This window comes from Anguilla anguilla, chromosome 2, assembly GCF_013347855.1.
Source record: "Anguilla anguilla isolate fAngAng1 chromosome 2, fAngAng1.pri, whole genome shotgun sequence".
Classification (NCBI taxonomy): domain Eukaryota; kingdom Metazoa; phylum Chordata; class Actinopteri; order Anguilliformes; family Anguillidae; genus Anguilla; species Anguilla anguilla.
The window spans coordinates 63,830,194-63,845,015 of NC_049202.1; the positions used below are offsets into that span (position 1 = coordinate 63,830,194).

Genomic DNA, 14,822 nt, shown 5'->3' on the forward strand with positions numbered 1-14,822 from the left:
GTTTTGCTTGACAACGGTAAAATATTCCCAAACGGCTGCAGAAGAATATTTCAATTCCATGTGATTAAATCGATAAAAATCAATAAATACAAAAGTAACCATATATAGTCATTGTTGGTAACCCGTTGTATATAAGTGGAATAAACCCCTCCGGGCTGTCCCGGTTATTAGAAAATAATGTAGGCTACTTCGGTGGTAGTATGGGGTTACAGAAGAAATCATATGACAGATGGACCGACGACAACGTCGCTTTTTCATACGTCAGTGGGCTAATTTGCCTAATCTTCGCGGGACTTTAGACCCCGGTGGAAACGCAGACAACCATTGGCTGAAGGAACCTTTTAGTTCCTGGTAAAGTAGTTCTTGGGACTGAAAGTTCCGGGTAAATTTGGTGGAAACGCGGCTTAACAAATTTAACTACAGGCAAAATTTAAATGACTGCAGATTTTTGTGTATGCTTCCGCTTCCATGGAGAAAAAATCAGATGAGCTCAAAGCTAAATCAAATTTTTTTGAAAGTGAAGTCTGTTATATCCTTACAGGAGACTTAGGAGTTTAAACAGTATGTATGTCTATATATATAATGTGTAAAATTATACTCCATGTAATAGATTGGCAACCTGTCCGGGGTGTGTTCCTGCCTCTAGCGAAATGCATGCAGGGACAGGCTCCTGCACCCCCGTTGCCCTGACCAGGATAAGTGGGTATAGATAATAGATGGATGAATGAATGTACTCCAAATAGCAATTTTAGTAACTTAAATCTTTATTGTTGGGGGTGGGGTGGTGCTTAACAACTCAAAATACTTTTTGTTGCAGTTTTTTTACTTCTGGTAAATTAAGAATAGCCAGGAAAGGTACAAATTATGAGGGAGAATATTTATGACTGAAGGCTGGTTCTCCCATTTCAATGAATTGACTCACTCAAATGAAGTGTGAAAGGCTTTTTGTTTTGCTATCAAATGACTTTCTCTCACTGTGACTCTCGGGCACAGTAATACACAGCTGTGTCTCCAGTCTGCAGGCTGCTCCCCTGCAAAGTAATTGTGCTGCTGGATGTGTCTACAGAGATGGTGAACTTGCTCTTTAGTGAATCTTTATAAGCAGTGTTAGCGTCATTCTTCCAATAATATCCAATCCACTCCAGAGCTTTCCCTGCAGGCTGTCGAATCCAGTGTGTACTATAGCTGCTATCAGTCAGGGAATACCCAGAGACTTTACAGGAGATGGTCAGAGACTGCCCTGGTTTCACATACAAAGAATCTGGCTGGGTGAGTTCAACACAGTGACTGTCTGTGAAAAGACGACAATATTCCAAATGAGAAGCTCATACTTCACACAGAAATGACTTATAATCTACTTTATGACAGCTGCTCCAAAGAACAACACAACAGCATTGGAGCAGTATTATTAACAGCAACATTTACTTCTTCACTTACATGGAAAAGTTCCCAGCAACACTGCTAATGCTACAATAGCTCCCATTGTCACACACAGGTCTCCTTCTCTGTTTCACAGATGATGCTCCTGTGCTGGGAGGAGAATTCTCCATGGCTTTTATAGGAAATACTGTGGACTGAATTTGTTTAAATCTCTGGGAGGATGCAGGGCTGGTGAATTCCGAAGGGCAGGTTTATCTCTTGTGAGAAGCATTGCTGCCCCCACCTGGTGGATATTGTTCACTGTATTTGCAGTTACATAGTGGAGTAGAATGCAGAAAGCAACCCATGTACATGTAAAAAAAAACACCATAATGTAATATGCAGAGTGTATTTTGTGTATGAAATTCAAGATTTTAAAGATTTAAAATGGAACAAAATTTTATGAGGTTCAATGTCTCCTGCCAGTGCAGTCCTGTAACTACATAGACTCCCTTCTTTCTAATAATAACTGAAGTTGAAAATTAATCTAAAACGTCCCTACAACTCAAATACCAATTATGCTTACAATTAATTTATACTCACAGTAATGGGAATAAACAGTCTGTCACAGAATGTAGACGCAGAATTTTACTTTCCCTTCCGCACAATTTTGATTTTTTGTATTTAAAAAACAGAAATTTGATTCCTGATTAAGCTCAGTCCTCAGCCAGGATCCCATAAATATTTCCTTTGGTTTGCAGCCTTTAATCCACAGCAGTTTGTACACATACAGAGACGCTGAAGGAGACTTTAGCTCACAGGTGTCAAACCCCAGTCCTGGAGGAGCCGCAGTGTCTGCTGATGGTTGGTGCTGATGGCTGTTAGCACCAGTGGTTCATTTAAGCCGTTGATTGGCAAAATAAAAATCCACACACCTTGTTCTCAAGGCCTGAATTGGCAGCTGATGGAAAGGAAACCACAAAAACCTGTAGACACTGCAGCCCTTTGAGTATTCAGCTTGACACCCCTGCTTTAGGTGATTCTCTCAGGTCGCCAATTTGCTCCTATAATGACATCAAAGGGATTTTATGAACTATTTCATGCATTTAGACAGCTTACAATAATGCATTGTATCATTTTCAGAATCATATTTTCTGAAAATAAATCCACAATGTGTTGCATTTATAAGTATTCTGAGATCATGCAAGCACAGCCCACAACTAATGAGATTATCTCAACCGTCTATCGTTGAAAAAATTGCTTTCCAGGTATAAACAATCAATAATTGCCACATATGATCAGTCTTGCTAAAGGACAAGAAAGCATTGTCATTAATTGAAGGAATTGGACTCACGTATTTGTCAAGGCAAACTCCTTTAAGCAAATTATTTACAATCTGTTGGGGATGTGTGGGGAGGTGAGGTGGCAGGGGAAGAGGGCTGCAATAAGACAGGCAATAAGATTATGTATTGACTACTACTACCAACTGAGACCCTTATAGCTAAGCATCAGCGCTGTTCATTTTCTGAAATAAAAGGGCTGGTGAATTCCGAAAGGGCAAGTTTATCTCTTGTGAGAAGCATTGCTGCCCCCACCTGGTGGATATTGTTCACTGTATTTGCAGTTACATAGAAGTGGAGTAGAATGCAGAACCATGTATTCTCGATGTTCTGCTTTTATCATCAAATTAAAAGCAGCCAAAGTACCTGTACTTTATTTATCCACGTAAATGTTCACCACCACTGAAGTTAACTGTTCATTTTGTGTCCAGAGTGAAATTTCAGAGCACTGGACCTCTGAGTGGGGGTAGATGAGCTGGGTTTTTACGTTTGTGGGTTTTTGTATGGAGGATTATCACTGTGATAACTACTACGGGGGCACAGTGATACAGGCCATGACAAAAACCCTCCTGTTTTGCAGAGCCATATCTAACACATATTTCAGCTTATGGGCTCATCAGTGCTTATTAGGATGAGTCATTAATAAAGCTTTGTGTGGAAATTGGCTTATTCCCTCAACATCCTGGGTTGTGTAGAATGCATTGTTCTGATTTTTAACATTATGGTGAAATTTGGCTGCATATGGTTAGTAACATTTTGTGCTCACGCACCAGAAACATATTTAATAAGATAAAAAAATTCATAATGCAACTTTTTATTTTCTTTACATCTTACATGTAAATGTAACAAAGATAACTAGCAAGGTCTACCAAGGCTCTACTAAGCTATTAAACAGATATCCTGATTTTAAGATAAACACAACATGATTGTCAGTATTAAATCAACACTAACCAAATACAGTATATGAGTCTAAAAGGAATCAAATGCATTTTATTAGAATAAACTGTGTTTTATTTAGGGGAGCCGAACTCATTGAACAGTAAAAATTTTGCGGTCTAGATAGTTACTTGCTTTTACATTATATCATTTAGATATTTGAACAGCTTTTATTAAATAAATGCTGCATGCTAAGTTAAGACTAGCACTACCATATGTTGGAAAATGTTTTTATTCTGTTTATTTAAATTTCCAGTTATTTAATTTATTCATTTTAGAAGTACCAAGGGTGGTTCAATTGGAAAAATTAATTATAATAAAAAAGTTCGCTATTTTTCATTTTACAGATAAACCATAAAGGACCATTGAGATGGTCAACATGGCCATATGAACATTTCCCCTGCTCATCTTTCTACAGAAACATAGAAAATGTGCTTCAGAAAAAGAAAGGGAGTGAATATATATGTTTCATGGAGGTGTGCAGTTTTTGTACAGCCAGCAATCACTGTGGATGAGGGGATTACCACAGTGATACATTTCTAAACAAAAAACTCCAACTGGCCATTTTTACAGTGAAAAAGAGTCCCAGTATTGCAGTGCAGAAAGCAAAACATGTATATGTAAAACATTCTATAATTTAATATGCAGAAGGTATTACAGATTTATGCATGAATTCTAAGATTTAAAAGATTTGAAATGAAACCAAACAGTCATTTTGCCTTCTTTTGTATAATAACTTATGTGTTTGTGCACTGAGTGAAATTTCAGAGCCCTGACCCTCTGAGTGGTGGTAGATGAGCTGGGTTTTTGTATGGAGGATAATCACTGTGATATAGTGGGAGCACAGTGATGCAGGCCATGACAAAAACCCTCCTGTTTTGCAGAGCCATATCTAACACTATTTCAGCTCATAGGCTCATCAGTGCTTATTGGGATAAGTCATTAATAAAGCTGTGTGCTGAAGTAGGTTTATCACCTCTAACATCCTGGATTGTTTAGAATGCATTGTTCTGATTGTAACTCTCTTATTGTTAAACTTATTTATTGTGACAATTAACTAGTCTGTTTGGTGTAAATATTATGCAGCTGATTTTTTAAAATCAATCTTATTTGTGTTTCTGGTGGGTGAACACAAAATGTAATCAAATGTATCGTATGTATCCAAATAACAGCATGTCTCCATAATAATTATAATGGAAACTATAATGCAATTTGGCCATTATATTTTCTTTACAAAGTAAATGTAAATGTAACAAAGATTAAATTTCAGGTAAAACCTATTAGTCATCAAGACTAAAGCACTTCCATTCATACTTTTTAAAACGTCATTTTCATAATTTGCTTCGTATTTCTTGGTATTTCAAGGCTCTACTAAGTTATTATACAGATATCCCCCTTTTAAAATAAACACAACAAGATTCTCAATATTAAATCAACACTAACCAAGTACAGTATATCAGTCTAAAAGCAATAAAATGCATTTTATTAGAATAAACTGTGCTCTATTTAGGTGAGTTGAACTTATACAACAGTGAAAATTCTGCGGTGTAGAAAGCTACTTGCGTTTACATTATATCACTTAGATACTTGAACAGCTTTTATTAAATAAATGCTGCATGCTAAGTTAAAACTAGCACTACCATATGTTGGAGAATTTTTTTATTCTGTTTATTTAATTTTCCATGTATTTAATTTATTGATTTCAGAAGCATCAAGGGTGGTTCAATTGGAAAAATTCGAAATAAAAAAGTGTCCTATTTTTTTCATTTTTACTGACATTCTCACCATAAAGGATCATTGAAGTGGTCTGGGACCTGTAAAAACATGGCCATGTGAACATTTCCCCTGCTCACCTTCCTACAAAAACATAGAAAATGTGCTTCAAAAAAGAAGGGGGGTGAATATATATGTTTCATGGAGGTGTGCAGTTTTTGTACAGCCATCAATCACTGTGGATGGGGTGGTGGCCACAGTGATACAGTTCTAAACAAAAACCTCCAACAGGCCTATGTGTGCATTTTTATGGCGAAAAGGAGTCCCAGTATTGCACAGTAGAAAGAAACCCATGTACATGTAAAAAAAAAAGAACATCGTAATGTAATATGCAGAGTGTATTTTGTGTATGAAATTCAAGATTTTAAAGATTTAAAATGGAGCAAATTTTTATGAGGTCCTGTATCACACCATCATTCAATGTCTCCTGCCAGTGCAGTCCTGTAACTACACAGACTCCCTTTTTTCTAATAATAACTGAAGTTGAAAATTAATCTAAAACGTCCCTACAACTCAAATACCAATTATGCTTACAAGTAATTTATACTCACAGTAATGGGAATAAACAGTCTGTCACAGAATGTAGACGCAGAATTTTTCGTTCCCTTCCGCACAATTTTGATTTTTTGTATTTTTAAAAGAATATTTGATTCCTGATTAGGCTCAGTCCTCAGCCAGGATCCCATAAATATTTCCTTTGGTTTGCAGCCTTTAATCCACAGCAGTTTGTACACATACAGAGACGCTGAAGGAGACTTTAGCTCACAGGTGTCAAACCCCAGTCCTGGAGGAGCCGCAGTGTCTGCTGATGGTTGGTGCTGATGGCTGTTAGCACCAGTGGTTCATTTAAGCCGTTGACTGGCAAAAAAAAAAATCCACACACCTTGTTCTCAAGGCCTGAATTGGCAGCTCATGGAAAGGAAACCACAAAAACCTGTAGACACTGCAGCCCTTTGAGTATTCAGCTTGACACCCCTGCTTTAGGTGATTCTCTCAGGTCGCCAATTTGCTCCTATAATGACATCAAAGGGATTTTATGAACTATTTCATGCATTTAGACAGCTTACCAACAATGCATTGTATCATTTTCAGAATCATATTTTCTGAAAATAAATCTACAATGTGTTGCATTTATAAGTATTCTGAGATCATGCAAGCACAGCCCACAACTAATGAGATTATCTCAACCGTCTATCGTTGAAAAAATTGCTTTCCAGGTATAAACAATCAATAATTGCCACATTTGATCAGTCTTGCTAAAGGACAAGAAAGCATTGTCATTAATTGAAGGAACTGGACTCACGTATTCGTCAAGGCAAACTCCTTTAAGCAAATTATTTACAATCTGTTGGGGATGTGTGGGGAGGTGAGGTGGCAGGGGAAGAGGGCTGCAATAAGACAGGCAATAAGATTATGTATTGACTACTACTACCAACTGAGACCCTTATAGCTAAGCATCAGCGCTGTTCATTTTCTGAAATAAAAGGGCTGGTGAATTCCGAAAGGGCAAGTTTATCTCTTGTGAGAAGCATTGCTGCCCCCACCTGGTGGATATTGTTCACTGTATTTGCAGTTACATAGAAGTGGAGTAGAATGCAGAACCATGTATTCTCGATGTTCTGCTTTTATCATCAAATTAAAAGCAGCCAAAGTACCTGTACTTTATTTATCCACGTAAATGTTCACCACCACTGAAGTTAATTGTATATTTTGTGTCCAGAGTGAAATTCGAGAGCACTGGACCTCTGAGTGGGGGTAGATAAGCTGGGTTTTTACGTTTGTGGGTTTTTGTATGGAGGATTATCACTGTGATAACTACTACGGGGGCACAGTGATACAGGCCATGACAAAAACCCTCCTGTTTTGCAGAGCCATATCGAACACATATTTCAGCTTATGGGCTCATCAGTGCTTATTAGGATGAGTCATTAATAAAGCTTTGTGTGGAAATTGGCTTATTCCCTCAACATCCTGGGTTGTGTAGAATGCATTGTTCTGATTTTTAACATTATGGTGAAATTTGGCTGCATATGGTTAGTAACATTTTGTGCTCACGCACCAGAAACATATTTAATAAGATAAAAAAATTCATAATTCAACTTTTTATTTTCTTTACATCTTACATGTAAATGTAACAAAGATAACTAGCAAGGTCTACCAAGGCTCTACTAAGTTATTAAAAAGATATCCTGATTTTAAGATAAACACAACATGATTGTCAGTATTAAATCAACACTAACCAAATACAGTATATGAGTCTAAAAGGAATCAAATGCATTTTATTAGAATAAACTGTGTTTTAGTTAGGGGAGCCGAACTGATTGAACAGTAAAAATTTTGCGGTGTAGAAAGTTACTTGCTTTTACATTATATCACTTAGATATTTGAACAGCTTTTATTAAATAAATGCTGCATGCTAAGTTAAGACTAGCACTACCATATGTTGGAAAATGTTTTTATTCTGTTTATTTAAATTTCCAGTTATTTAATTTATTCAATTTAGAAGTACCAAGGGTGGTTCAATTGGAAAAATAAATTTTAATGAAAAAGTTCGCTATTTTTCATTTTACAGAAACACCATAAAGGACCATTGAGATGGTTAACAGGGCCATATGAACATTTCCCCTGCTCACCTTTCTACAGAAACATAGAAAATGTGCTTCAGAAAAAGAAAGGGAGTGAATATATGTTTAATGGAGGTGTGCAGTTTTTGTACAGCCATCAATCACTGTGGATGAGGGGATTACCACAGTGATACATTTCTAAACAAAAACCCCCAACTGGCCATTTTTACAGTGAAAAAGAGTCCCAGTATTGCACTACAGAAAGCAAAACATGTATATGAAAAACATTCTATAATTAAATATGCAGAAGGTATTACAGATGTATGCATGCATTTTAAGATTTAAAAGATTTGAAATGAAACCAAACAGTCATTTTGCCTTCTTTTGTATAATAACTTATGTTCTGCACTGTGTTTGTGCACTGAGTGAAATTTTAGAGCACTGACCCTCTGAGTGGTGGTAGATGAGCTGGGTTTTTGTATGGAGGATAATCACTGTGATATAGTGGGAGCACAGTGATGCAGGCCATGACAAAAACCCTCCTGTTTTGCAGAGCCATATCTAACACTATTTCAGCTTATAGGCTCATCAGTGCTTATTGGGATAAGTCATTAATAAAGCTGTGTGCTGAAGTAGGTTTATCACCTCTAACATCCTGGATTGTTTAGAATGCATTGTTCTGATTGTAACTCTCTTATTGTTAAACTTATTTATTGTGACAATTAACTAGTCTGTTTGGTGTAAATATTATGCAGCTGATTTTTTAAAATCAATAATCTTATTTGTGTTTCTGGTGGGTGAACACAAAATGTAATCAAATGTATCATATGTCAATTCTGCGGTGTAGAAAGCTACTTGCGTTTACATTATATCACTTAGATACTTGAACAGCTTTTATTAAATAAATGCTGCATGCTAAGTTAAGACTAGCACTACCATATGTTGGAGGATGTTTTTATTCTGTTTATTTAATTTTCCATGTATTTAATTTATTCATTTCAGAAGCATCAAGGGTGGTTCAATTGGAAAAATTCAAAATAAAAAAGTGCCCTATTTTTTTCATTTTTATTGACATTCTCACCATAAAGGATCATTGAAGTGGTCTGGGACCTGTAAAAACATGGTCATGTGAACATTTCCCCTGCTCACCTTCCTACAAAAACATAGAAAATGTGCTTCAAAAAAGAAGGGGGGTGAATATATATGTTTCATGGAGGTGTGCAGTTTTTGTACAGCCATCAATCACTGTGGATGGGGTGGTAGCCACAGTGATACAGTTCTAAACAAAAACCTACAACAGGCCTATGTGTGCATTTTTATGGCGAAAAAAAGTCCCAGTGCTGCACAGTAGAAAGCAACCCATGTACATGTAAAAAAAAAAGAACACCATAATGTAATATGCAGAGTGTATTTTGTGTATGAAATTCACGATTTTAAAGATTTAAAATGGAGCAAATTTTTATGAGGTCCTGTATTCAATGTCTCCTGCCAGTGCAGTCCTGTAACTACACAGACTCCCTTCTTTCTAATAATAACTGAAGTTGAAAATTAATCTAAAACGTCCCTACAACTCAAATACCAATTATGCTTACAATTAATTTATACTCACAGTAATGGGAATAAACAGTCTGTCACAGAATGTAGACGCAGAATTTTTCTTTCCCTTCCGCACAATTTAGATTTTTTGTATTTAAAAAAAAAATATTTGACTCCTGATTAGGCTCAGTCCTCAGCCAGGATCCCATAAATATTTCCTTTGGTTTGCAGCCTTTAATCCACAGCAGTTTGTACACATACAGAGACGCTGAAGGAGACTTTAGCTCACAGGTGTCAAACCCCAGTCCTGGAGGAGCCGCAGTGTCTGCTGATGGTTGGTGCTGATGGCTGTTAGCACCAGTGGTTCATTTAAGCCGTTGATTGGCAAAATAAAAATCCACACACCTTGTTCTCAAGGCCTGAATTGGCAGCTGATGGAAAGGAAACCACAAAAACCTGTAGACACTGCAGCCCTTTGAGTATTCAGCTTGACACCCCTGCTTTAGGTGATTCTCTCAGGTCGCCAATTTGCTCCTATAATGACATCAAAGGGATTTCATGAACTATTTCATGCATTTAGACAGCTTACAATAATGCATTGTATCATTTTCAGAATCATATTTTCTGAAAATAAATCCACAATGTGTTGCATTTATAAGTATTCTGAGATCATGCAAGCACAGCCCACAACTAATGAGATTATCTCAACCGTCTATCGTTGAAAAAATTGCTTTCCAGGTATAAACAATCAATAATTGCCACATATGATCAGTCTTGCTAAAGGACAAGAAAGCATTGTCATTAATTGAAGGAACTGGACTCACATATTCATCAAGGCAAACTCCTTTAAGCAAATTACTTACAATCTGTTGGGGATGTGTGGGGAGGTGAGGTGGCAGGGGAAGAGGGCTGCAATAAGTCAGGCAATAAGATTATGTATTGACTACTACTACAAACTGAGACCCTTACAGCTAAGCATCAGCGCTGTTCATTTTCTGAAATAAAAGGGCTGGTGAATTCCGAAAGGGCAAGTTTATCTCTTGTGAGAAGCATTGCTGCCCCCACCTGGTGGATATTGTTCACTGTATTTGCAGTTACATCGTGGAGTAGAATGCAGAACCATGTATTCTCGATGTTCTGCTTTTGTCATCAAATTAAAAGCAGCCAAAGTACCTGTACTTTATTTATCCACGTAAATGTTCACCACCACTGAAGTTAACTGTACATTTTGTGTCCAGAGTGAAATTTCAGAGCACTGGACCTCTGAGTGGGGGTAGATGAGCTGGGTTTTTACGTTTGTGGGTTTTTGTATGGAGGATTATCACTGTGATAACTACGGGGCACAGTGATACAGGCCATGACAAAAACCCTCCTGTTTTGCAGAGCCATAGCTAACACATAATTCAGCTTATGGGCTCATCAGTGCTTATTAGGATGAGTCATTAATAAAGCTTTGTGTGGAAATTGGCTTATTCCCTCAACATCCTGGGTTGTGTAGAATGCATTGTTCTGATTTTTAACATTATGGTGAAATTTGGCTGCATATGTTTGGTAACATTTTGTGCTCACGCACCAGAAACATATTTAATGAGATAAAGGAATTTATAATGCAACTTTTTATTTTCTTTACATCTTACATGCAAATGTAACAAAGATAACATTTCAGGTAAAACCTACCAGTCATAAAGACTAAAACATTTACATTCATATTTTTTAAACTTAATTTTCATGATTTGCATCATATTTCTTGGTATATCAAGGCTCTACTAAGTTATTAAACAGATATCCTGATTTTAAGATAAACACAACATGAGTGTCAGTATTAAATCAACACTAACCAAACACAGTATATGAGTCTAAAAGGAATCAAATGCATTTTATTAGAATAACCTGTGTTTTAGTTAGGGGAGCCGAACTGATTGAACAGTAAAAATTTTGCGGTGTAGAACGTTACTTGCTTTTACATTATATCACTTAGATATTTGAACAGCTTTTATTAAATAAATGCTGCATGCTAAGTTAAGACTAGCACTAACATATGTTGGAAAATGTTTTTATTCTGTTTATTTAAATTTCCAGTTATTTAATTTATTCATTTTAGAAGTACCAAGGGTGGTTCAATTGGAAAAATAAATTTTAATAAAAAGTTCGCTATTTTTCATTTTACAGAAATACCATAAAGGACCATTGAGATGGTCAACATGGCCATATGAACATTTCCCCTGCTCACCTTTCTACAGAAACATAGAAAATGTGCTTCAAAAAAGAAAGGGAATATATATTTCATGGAGGTGTGCAGTTTTTGTACAGCCATCAATCACTGTGGATGAGGGGATTACCACAGTGATACATTTCTAAACAAAAACCTCCAACTGGCCATTTTTACAGTGAAAAAGAGTCCCAGTATTGCACTGCAGAAAGCAAAACATGTGTATGTAAAACATTCTATAATTTAATATGCAGAAGGTATTACAGATTTATGCATGAATTTTAAGATTTAAAAGATTTGAAATGAAACCAAACAGTCCTTTTGCCTTCTTTTGTATAATAACTTAAGTTCTGCACCGTGTTTGTGCACTGAGTGAAATTTCAGAGCACTGACCCTCTGAGTGGTGGTAGATGAGCTGGGTTTTTGTATGGAGGATAATCACTGTGATACCCTGGGGGCACAGTGATGCAGGCCATGACAAAAACCCTCCTGTTTTGCAGAGCCATATCCAACACTATTTCAGCTTATAGGCTCATCAGTGCTTATTGGGATAAGTCATTAATAAAGCTGTGTGCTGAAGTAGGTTTATCACCTCTAACATCCTGGATTGTTTAGAATGCATTGTTCTGATTGTAACCCTCTTAATGTTAAACTTATTTATTGTGACAATTAACTAGTCTGTTTGGTGTAAATATTATGCAGCTGATTTTTTTAAATCAATAAGATTATTTGTGTTTCTGATGGGTGAACACAAAATGTAATCAAATGTGTCGTATGTATCCAAATAACAGCATGTCTCCACAATAATTATAATGGAAACTATAATGCAATTTGGCCATTATATTTTATTTACAAAGTAAATGTAAATGTAACAAAGATTACATTTCAGATAAAACCTATTAGTCATCAAGACTAAAGCATTTCCATTCATACTTTTTAAAAGATCATTTTCATAATTTGCTTCGTATTTCTTGGTATTCCAAGGCTCTACTAAGTTATTATACAGATATCCCCCTTTTAAAATAAACACAACAAGATTTTCAATATTAAATCAACACTAACCAAGTACAGTATATCAGTCTAAAAGCAATCAAATGCATTTTATTAGAATAAACTGTGTTCTATTTAGGTGAGTTGAACTTATTAAACAGTGAAAATTCTGCGGTGTAGAAAGCTACTTGCGTTTACTTTATATCACTTAGATATTTGAACAGCTTTTATTAAATAAATGCTGCATGCTAAGTTAAGACTAGCACTACCATATGTTGGAGAATGTTTTTATTCTGTTTATTTAATGTTCCATGTATTTAATTTATTCATTTCAGAAGCATCAAGGGTGGTTCAATTGGAAAAATTCGAAATAAAAAAGTGTCCTATTTTTTTCATTTTTACTGACATTCTCACCATAAAGGATCATTGAAATGGTCTGGGACCTGTAAAAACATGGTCATGTGAACATTTCCCCTGCTCACCTTCCTACAAAAACATAGAAAATGTGCTTCAAAAAAGAAGGGGGGTGAATATATATGTTTCATGGAGGTGTGCAGTTTTTGTACAGCCATCAATCACTGTGGATGGGGTGGTAGCCACAGTGATACAGTTCTAAACAAAAACCTCCAACAGGCCTATGTGTGCATTTCTATGGCGAAAAGGAGTCCCAGTATTGCACAGTAGAAAGCAACCCATGTACATGTAAAAAAAGAACACCATAATGTAATATGCAGAGTGTATTTTGTGTATGAAATTCACGATTTTAAAGATTTAAAATGGAGCAAATTTTTATGAGGTCCTGTATCACACCATCATTCAATGTCTCCTGCCAGTGCAGTCCTGTAACTACACAGACTCCCTTTTTTCTAATAATAACTGAAGTTGAAAATTAATCTAAAACGTCCCTACAACTCAAATACCAATTATGCTTACAAGTAATTTATACTCACAGTAATGGGAATAAACAGTCTGTCACAGAATGTAGACGCAGAATTTTTCGTTCCCTTCCGCACAATTTTGATTTTTTGTATTTTTAAAAGAATATTTGATTCCTGATTAGGCTCAGTCCTCAGCCAGGATCCCATAAATATTTCCTTTGGTTTGCAGCCTTTAATCCACAGCAGTTTGTACACATACAGAGACGCTGAAGGAGACTTTAGCTCACAGGTGTCAAACCCCAGTCCTGGAGGAGCCGCAGTGTCTGCTGATGGTTGGTGCTGATGGCTGTTAGCACCAGTGGTTCATTTAAGCCGTTGATTGGCAAAAAAAAAAATCCACACACCTTGTTCTCAAGGCCTGAATTGGCAGCTCATGGAAAGGAAACCACAAAAACCTGTAGACACTGCAGCCCTTTGAGTATTCAGCTTGACACCCCTGCTTTAGGTGATTCTCTCAGGTCGCCAATTTGCTCCTATAATGACATCAAAGGGATTTTATGAACTATTTCATGCATTTAGACAGCTTACCAACAATGCATTGTATCATTTTCAGAATCATATTTTCTGAAAATAAATCTACAATGTGTTGCATTTATAAGTATTCTGAGATCATGCAAGCACAGCCCACAACTAATGAGATTATCTCAACCGTCTATCGTTGAAAAAATTGCTTTCCAGGTATAAACAATCAATAATTGCCACATTTGATCAGTCTTGCTAAAGGACAAGAAAGCATTGTCATTAATTGAAGGAATTGGACTCACGTATTTGTCAAGGCAAACTCCTTTAAACAAATTACTTACAATCTGTTGGGGATGTGTGGGGAGGTGGGGTGGCAGGGGAAGAGGGTTGCAATAAGATAGGCAATAAGATTATGTATTGACTACTACTACCAACTGAGACCCTTACAGCTAAGCATCAGCGCTGTTCATTTTCTGACACAAAAAATAAGCATTGTTGGATAAACCTAAAATTTGACTTTAGTTTGCTACACATATTTTTTGTTTTAGGTTTTCTCAATCGAAAATTTTCCAGTTAATTCAAATGAATGCATATATAATACACATGCAGAGCTGTTCTCTCTTTGCAGCTGGTAAACTAATGACTGTTTGTTTGTGCAAGTGTTGGGTGTGTGCCCTGTGTATGTTCTGTGTAACTGACACAGAAAAGCTGAATA

General features: G+C 36.4%; 1 protein-coding gene and 2 long non-coding RNA genes across 10 annotated transcripts in view; 1 reads left to right on the forward strand and 2 right to left on the reverse strand.

Annotated features, from left to right (window-relative positions):
* Window positions 1–14,822, forward strand: part of LOC118220446 (titin-like) — a 435,810-nt gene that overhangs the window by 378,191 nt on the left and 42,797 nt on the right. For 2 of the 6 annotated variants that reach the window (XM_035404312.1, XM_035404314.1), the window contains one exon: window positions 10,840–10,849. The exons of the other annotated variants lie outside the window; for them this stretch is intronic. In XM_035404312.1, the coding sequence (XP_035260203.1) occupies window positions 10,840–10,849 (10 nt within the window). The remainder of the gene's footprint in view (window positions 1–10,839; window positions 10,850–14,822) is intronic. 6 annotated transcript variants of the gene reach the window in all.
* On the reverse strand, window positions 1,684–6,284 carry LOC118220519. The gene is made up of 3 exons (XR_004763957.1): window positions 5,960–6,284; window positions 2,753–2,798; window positions 1,684–2,423 (listed from the first exon to the last, which is right to left on the reverse strand). It is a non-coding gene; the product is annotated as an uncharacterized LOC118220519 (long non-coding RNA).
* Window positions 6,316–13,983, reverse strand: LOC118220520. Of its 3 annotated transcripts, XR_004763958.1 has the most exons (5): window positions 13,658–13,983; window positions 10,372–10,417; window positions 9,582–10,042; window positions 6,751–6,796; window positions 6,316–6,420 (listed from the first exon to the last, which is right to left on the reverse strand). It is a non-coding gene; the product is annotated as an uncharacterized LOC118220520 (long non-coding RNA). The 3 variants fall into 3 exon arrangements; XR_004763959.1 differs by lacking the exon at window positions 10,372–10,417; XR_004763960.1 differs by lacking the exon at window positions 6,751–6,796.